General features: G+C 35.0%; 1 protein-coding gene across 1 annotated transcript in view; it reads left to right on the top strand.

The window, feature by feature from the left end:
• Positions 1-5,164: 5,164 nt before the first annotated feature.
• The window catches only part of LOC135212587 (RNA polymerase II elongation factor Ell-like), a 216,277-nt gene continuing 212,936 nt past the window's right edge, over positions 5,165-8,505 (top strand). The window contains exon 1 of the mRNA XM_064246131.1: positions 5,165-5,297. Within this exon, the coding sequence (XP_064102201.1) occupies positions 5,175-5,297 (123 nt within the window). The 5' untranslated portion in view covers positions 5,165-5,174. The remainder of the gene's footprint in view (positions 5,298-8,505) is intronic.

The raw sequence follows: 8,505 nt of genomic DNA, 5'->3' as shown, positions 1-8,505 counted from the left end.
TGTCATAGCTCTTAGTTTTTGGGGAGGCACAAGGTTATTAGATAGGTATAGGCTTGTATTTTTGTATGTTACATGAGAGAAACTTATGGGAATGTAGGCACATACCGTTTCTGGTATAATTACAAGGTTTTTTTTGTATGGGAAAAATTAATAATTTTTATGGAGCAATTTGGCTGAGAATTATTGTCTTTGAGAGATATAATTTCATATAGTATACAGAAGCGGCTTGTAAGTTCTGCCACACTGAATTAATAGTATTCTTGTCTTCGAATATGTCCAACTTGTTTGACCCGTGGGTATCTGATAAGTCACCCACATGACCCACTTTTAGAAAGCATAACAACACTTGAATAAAACATGTTTTTTGTGATTGTCCCATTTACAACCAACATAGAATATCAGCTATTGGAAGCAAATCCTTGAAAGGAACGTTGCCACCATCTTCAACATTTTCAGCTTATTGGCTTTTCAATTTTTACGGCGTTATAATTTATTTAATGTCTATAACAAGAGCAAACCCTTTTCTTGCAATAGGATATCTAACAGTCAACTCTGATTTACTTTTCAGAAGGCAGTATATTGCTTCCTTTATGATTGAAGTGTCTTCCATTCTCTGTTAGTCTTGCAGGCTTTCACTGAGTGAGGAAATTAATTTGTATTCTTACAAGAATACAAACCTGTTATGTTAAAACTTTTGACTGCATCAGCAGAGGTTATTTGAAAATAAAGTTTGCCATGCCAATTTTTTTAATGATCCTCTTTGTGCAGGGGAAAGATCAAACAATAATTGCCCTGTACATATTCCTCTCAACAGAAGTCTGAGTTACTGAACTAAAAAGATGTTTTTGGTCAACCTTTTACCCATTTGCTGAGGTGCAGTTATTATTGAGAAATATCAGCGGATAAGAAATACAATGCACAACATAACAGTAAATCAATAAGAAAAAAACTTCTAGCAATCACATTTACAAAATGCAAATGAAATGGTTAAAAGAGATGGTTATAAGATACCAGTACATTATTGCATAGTCAGTAGTAAAAATCATTATTAGCAGATAATTACAGAAAAAATGAATTTGTAACTGAAACAAACATTAAAGAAATAAAATATGAACAGGAATACGAAATTAGGGTACCAAACAGAAGTGATATATTAGGTGAAGGCCAGAAAATACAAATATAAAGGAGCAATTTACAAAAGCTAAAATTGTTAATACGTACTTGAAAAACAATGCAGTATGATTTATTTACAGTAGGGATAAATATATACAAACTGAAGTTCCTTAATGCACGTACAAACCAACAATACAGGGCTAGCTAACTGACACTAGTTGTTAGTAAGAACTAACTTAAGTACCTGACAAAGATATGCAAATTTAACCAGAAAAAATTCTAGAATGGCTGCTAATAGGGCCAAAGAAGCATTATTCTTAGAGAAATAAAGGTGTAATATTGCAGTTAACAGCTATTGAATATGAAGCTGGGAGACATTTAAGAGGTCCAGTGCAGGAAATGGGTAAGAACCTGCCACGGTGGTGTTGGCACACTTCCATTAGTACCCATGATAAGTAAAATGGAATGAAAAGAGTGGAGTAAAGCAATAAAAGAATTAATGAGTAAGAAAAAGAGATCCTGCAGTGAAGGAAACTTTTTTTTTTTTTTTTTTTTTTTTTTTTTTTTAAATCTTTGGAGCTATTAACAGTTCTGTGGGCATGAGAAAAATGAGGCAGGTGATTGACAGGTACCTGAGGCTCCAGTAGTTCGTGCTGTGCTAATACTTACTGTTAAGTATCATGTGCTTTGTTAACACTCATTTGTCTGTCAGACAAAGGAGTGCAGTCTGGCGACATTCAGAGATCATAAATGTGGACATAAATAAGTGACAGGGTTGTGATGAGGTACTATATAGAGGGTAGTATGCATAGTATTATGACTTACAACATGTGGGGAAGTGATTCTTGTGATACCATTCGTAGTTACAGTAGTAATGTATTACAGACGTGTATTCTAGGAGGAGGTTAATGATTATTCAGAATTGTATCACAAAATTTGTGGTCCATTGAATCATTCCTTATTTTACCATCATACATACATATATGAATTCCCATGTGGGGAGTTTACATTGAATTAAAAAATATATGTAACTATGATCCTTACCTTGTGAAGATTCCATCTATATTCTTGAGTTCTGGACTGTTACTAGTTTAAAAAGAATGAAAAAGATATAGTACTCTCTTTATGGTACTGTACAGATTCAAAATAACAATCAGTGATGTGAAACACCTTGAATCAAAATGCAAGATCTACCAGCAATTTTTTCCCATCACGAAAAATACCAAGCTGCTATTTTTCAAATCTTTAGACATTTTACAGTGTAGTATGGGACTCTTAACTTGACACTGCATATGGCAAACTTTTTAAACATTTTTATCTGGTTGTCATAATATCAGTTTCTGTATGCCACTTCATCTGCCCCCTTTTTTTTCATATCTAGTGATGTTCCTGAAAGTACTTTATTTAGTATCACTTGTTTTTTTTTTTTCCCACCTCCTTTTCAATGACCCTGTGTAATGTAAGCCTTCTCTTATCCAGTTTTTTTCCTTATGTTTCAGCACTTCATCTCTCTTCTGCCTCCTCTTCCCTTCCATCGTCACCTAATCCTGAATAGCTCTGTATACTTAGCGTAAAGTAAAATACCCCTGAGCATATCCAATTCTTGGTCCTGCAACTTAGTCTGATTCACTGCCTTCAGTGCACTGTTTTACCTATATGTATCTCTGTCTCCTCTCCAACTTATGGTTTTTGTTCCATTTTTTCCTTTTATGAAAGTGTGCCTGAACATTTCAGCTATATCAGCTAGTATTTGGGTCTCCATGTTACCTAAAACTTGTCTGGGAGTGATGATGTAGCTCAAATGAATAAATTAGTAGAAAAGAATATGTGTATTGTTTCGATGTCGTTATATTTTTTTGAGTCATCTATTGAAGTTTTAGTCGGCCCTCTCTGAAATGTTACGTATTTTGACTGCTTCGTCTTTTGTTTTCCACGACAGGATCAGTGACCCTGACCTTACCTCTTTAAGGTCCACTTTATCATAAAGTAAGTACCCAATTGTCTGGATAATTTTTTATTAAAAAAAGGGCATTTATAATTTGCTTCCATCTAGATATGTACCAAATCTGTATTCAGTGTATTTTCAAGCAAATAGATTATTGTAAAACTGTTATGTAGAGATCGCCTGGTAGAGAAAGCTTTATGTTTAAGGTTATGAGTCAGTGATAATATTAGCCTTTGATAGTGATGACAATCAGAGATGATAATGCTAATCTGTGACGGCGGTACAAACATTTTTCTTCTCCGAGCTTGTAACCTGATAATTTTAACTATGGATTCCGAGTTAATTCAACCAAGAAAAATGACGTTTTAAAAAGCTATTCAGTTCTGTCTGTCAAGGATACGCTGAAAGCAAAACAGTTTTTGATATAATATTTAAGCTCTTCACAACCAGCAGAACACTTATGAAAAAGTAAGCAAATATTATTTATTTTTCACGTTTTGTTAAGTGTAGCAGATAAATACATTATGTATTTAGAAAATGAAAAGATGGTAGAAATTTGCACATTGCTAGTTAATACCAAAGTTTTTTGTTTTGTTTATTTAACAAATTTGCAAGAGCACCACAATGAATGACAATGTCAGGTTCTACAGCAAAGTTTAGGCTTTATTGTAAATCTGAAATATACCTATGTACTCCCCCCCCCCCCTTTTTAACTGTCAACATGTCTACTCTCAGCATCTTTCATTTCCTTCTATAAAACGCTCTTTATTAAAATAGCCATGTTACTAATCGACTTTTTTCATCGTGCAGAAAAACGTCTACCTCTTGTCTAGACTGAAATGTAAGTTTCATGTTCGATAATTTTGAACTTGTGATATGATAGTGCTCTCTCTCTCTCTCTCTCTCTCTCTCTCTCTCTCTCTCTCTCTCTCTCTCTCTCTCTCTCTCTCTCTCACGGTTCATGTGTACGATCAAACTGAATTATGATGATGACAGCAAAGCGAAGCAAGGCAAACTTCTCCGATGGGAGATATGAAGGTAAATTAAGATTATGAACATGATCGGAACATTGACATGCCAACGTTTGGAAGATATTGTAACATCATTTTCCTTGAACTTAGAACGTTTTTAATTCTCACATATACGTAAGCGTGGGTGTGATTTTGTGTGTGAAATCGAGCCCATAATGGAAAGATCGACAGGACTGCAGTACTACGTGTTGTACTAATTCTTTTAATTTTGTAGACCTTCAGTATTAATTATCTTCTTGATTCAGTAGGTACTAATATCTTTATGGAGATGATTTTCTATCTTAATGACAATCACGATGATGGTAATCACAGGAGCGAAAAGCGATTAATAGTGTCGTAATGAAGTTATATTACCGTCAATCGTTCAACCCCGAGCCGTACTTATAATGTAACCGCGGAGTATCCTGTACTATTGCGCACATATTTCCACAATGAATCGTTCGCTTTCGGTGCGTTCTCATTTTTTATTGTTATATTAATCGAATTAAAGCCCCATTTAATGTCGATTTACTCAGTTGCCGTTGATGAGATCAAGAAAATCGTAAATTTGTAATTAATCAAATATATTTTAGTTATTGTATGATAAACATTCGATAAAACACGGTGCTCTTAATAGTGGAAGGGTCTGAAATTCAGTGGTTCTTTATCTCGATCCATTTTCTGTGAATCCCAACTGTTGCTCCTGTGAAGTCTATCGCTATTTTTTACTCTAAAAACGTGGAATTATAATTTCATGTATTTATTGTTGGTATATGGGTTAAAATAAATAAATATATAGGAATGTGGTGGAATAATAACGTTTTAAATTTTCTATGTAGTGAAATCGCGTGCATTTTGAGAAGTCTTCCGAAACGATGTCAACGAAAATATGTAAATCTGAATATTTTAATACATAAATGCTTCTATACTCTAATATTTTGCATAAGATTATATTATTTCATAAAGATTAACTTCCAATTGAAAGATTGGACGAATTAGATACGTATGGGTGAAAACTTCTGTCCATGTGTTGGTGGTGGCGCGAAAATATTATTGGAACGTCGCTCTCAGCAATGGTTGGCAGACGTTTCAATGGTAGTGTAGACATGGCGGGGCTAGGGTGTGGGTCTTATGAACTTAGTAATAATATTACTCAAAGTAAAAGTTATCTACATGTGAAATTAACCGATTCCGCGTTTAACGCCATAGAGGATTACTTACGGATTAAGGTAAGTTTCTGATAATTCGTCTACGTATTACGGTTTTTGGCGAAATAGTCGAGGAAAGAAGTGGTGCTCGCAACGGCTCGGATGAGAGACGATCCCGAAAAGTGAATGGCCCTCAAATTTAGAAGGCCGATGGTGAATACGAACGTAATGACGTTTCTCAAAGTGGGCAGCGATGTCTAATATAGGTATTTTCAGTGCCAGAAGGCAAGTGAAGGCCAATTAATGGGTGAAAATGGGGCCAGTACCGGTATGATTGAGAGAGAGAGACTGTTGGTGAATCGTTGCACACGAACAGCAGCAGCAGCAGCAGCAGCTGATGGTTCGCCACACCAGCTGTTAGCTTTTAAATGTAGGCCAGATATTTGACACTTACCCTCTGTGATCAACCCCACGAGATCTGGAAAATCGAGGATAACTGGGGAGTCGCCGAAATATTGCGATGAAACTGGTTGCAATAGCAATTAAATGCCAATGGATGATAGTATCACTGGCTTCCTTTAGCCTATTTTGGGAAATGCTTACGGTAGTGTCATGTGTGGGGGAGGGGGTTTGGCCGTTAAAATAATATTGACTTACTCTACTTCCTTCTTTGGAAGTCATATAGCCAACATAACGTGCAATACTATGGCATGATTAACCTAAATAAGGTTATCAGGTCTTAGAATAGTCGATTTCTTGGACAGCCTATGCCAGCTCTTGATTAAGGTTGTATAGTTTAAGGGTCTATGTATTAATAACTTGATCAAGTTTTCTACGGGGCACAGGAATTTAAAGTCAGACCTTGTTTAACCCCGATCTCAGTGCCGTACCTGCTTATGTAAAGATATCGGGAATAGAAAATGTACAGATATTCGTGATACTGTGCTGGTGATGGTAGCCATTATTCGTTGCCTACACTGGGTGTAAAGGTTGTGGATAGGTTCATTTATATAATTGTTAGAAATATGAATGGAAAGTCTAGTTGATTGATACGAAATTGTAAACCTTATCGCAAAAGAATGGAAATGTATCGTGTTATGTAATTGCAGGATTAACGTAGCTGTTTTCGGTATTTGCCAAAATCAAGATCAGTTGACATGGATAGATCCTGAAATATGCATAAGGCTTTCCAAGTACCTGGAATGTTAGTCGGTTGCATTTCGTTTTGTAATGCATGTCCGCTGGACCTGATACTTTTGTAATAAACCCATAGGCAATGGTTGTTTTCCTGAGATTTTTCTGTCTGGATATTCTTTATGGTTCTTAATTTTGGGGAGGTGGATGTGTTACTGGATCAGTTTACGTAAGGTTTTTGCTTAAGAGAAAAAAAAATTATGGCTGCTGCATATCTTCATATCTTGTAGATTGCCCAGACGTCCACGTTATAGCTAGTGAAGTAGTGCTGAATGAATCATCCCTTTACGTTACGTAAAGTTTTTGTTTAAAAGAAAAAATTATGGCTGCTGCATATCTTCATATCTTGTAGATTGCCCAGACGTCCACGTTATAGTGAAATCGTGCTGAATGAATCATCCCTAATATCCACAGTTATAGTGAATCATAAAGTGTTCCAAGTTTAAAACTGTGTAGGTTATAGAACTGTGGTTTAGAATTGTAAAACTTGCTCGTGAGGAATTTCGCATCTTTCGTGATATGAAAATTGCTGTAGTTTCCACTAAAGCAGTACACGATATGATGTTGGTATTTAGGTGGCCTAGTGATCATCTTTCCTATATTCAAATGTGGTGTGGTAAGTAGTCCTGCTGCACTACATTTTGTTATAGTACTTGCGTTTTAGAGTGATGGATTTTGTTGTAAATCCTGTCTGGAATTATTGTAATGTTCGTAGGGATCTTGTTTTCCAACTGAGGAGAGCAAATTATACCTAACCACAACACCTTTCATGGGAAGATAGTTTTTTTTTATCATAAATAGGATCATCATGTATAGTCTACTGCTCTTAGCCATTCATTTTGTGATGTTATTAGGATATGGAGAATCGTGAATACCCGTGTAAAGTATACCGATTTTCGTCGATTTATTTAGTAATCGTTTTCATTTAGGAGTCAAATATATGTTTTAGGTAGTTTTCTGTTTAACTTTAAACGATCGGCTGTTCACGTTGCGAAGTAATGTAGGCATCTGCTAAACCTTCTTTCTACTCATCAGTGATGCCCTTTTAAGTTTCTTGGACGAATTTATAATTTTATTAAAGCTGAAAGTGAGACCCGAAATATTAACGTTGTTGTACAGCAGTCAATCGCTTTATCTTATCAGTTGTTATAAGAATGGTAGGCTACAGAGCTTTAGATAATGCATCATCTCGTGATAATTTTTAAAATCATTGTGGCAGATTATTTGTGTATGTTCATCTTGTAAGTTAATCTGGTGCTGATATAATGATAATAATTCTTGTAGAATTTTATTCTATTTTTATTTTTTCAAAATAGGAAGTAGGTTAAATGATTCATGGGTAATGGAATTCTTTATGAGGGAACTATGGAATGCATTACATTAGTTTTTAAACTATCCAAGTTATACATTGTAGATTTTACCTACCTCACATTGTCCAGTTAAAAGCCGGGGAATTTATTTTTTAGTTATATTTTTACATCTTGTAAGTTAATCTGGTGCTGATATAATGATAATAATTCTTGTAGAATTTTATTCTATTTTTATTTTTTCAAAATAGGAAGTAGGTTAAATGATTCATGGGTAATGGAATTCTTTATGAGGGAACTATGGAATGCATTACATTAGTTTTTAAACTATCCAAGTTATACATTGTAGATTTTACCTACCTCACATTGTCCAGTTAAAAGCCGGGGAATTTATTTTTTAGTTATATTTTTACATTTCCTGTAACGATTATACATTATGGTGAACGTGTGTGGGAAGTCTCTTACGTGAAAACCAGCTTATCGTAGGTGAACATATGTTTGAGGCCAACTTTCCATTCTTTATATAAAAGTTTTAGTAAAGTACTTAATTAAATGTCTTTATGTTCATGGCATATTGGATTCGATTAAATGGGGTAGTACGTATTTTTCAGCAGTGATTGCGACTTATTTTAGTTGCCTGCTAAAATGCCGGTACTTTGTCAGAGATGTATTTGGGTTGGTTGTGCTGATCACTATGAATAATTCATGGGGATTTAAGGGCAAGGATATTCTAGTCCTCCTCAGCAGTAGCCACTTCATATTCTTGTTGCAATAATAATTCTGTCAAG

Source organism: Macrobrachium nipponense, chromosome 41, assembly GCF_015104395.2.
Source record: "Macrobrachium nipponense isolate FS-2020 chromosome 41, ASM1510439v2, whole genome shotgun sequence".
NCBI lineage: Eukaryota > Metazoa > Arthropoda > Malacostraca > Decapoda > Palaemonidae > Macrobrachium > Macrobrachium nipponense.
This window is presented reverse-complemented; position numbering and strand designations above follow the sequence as displayed.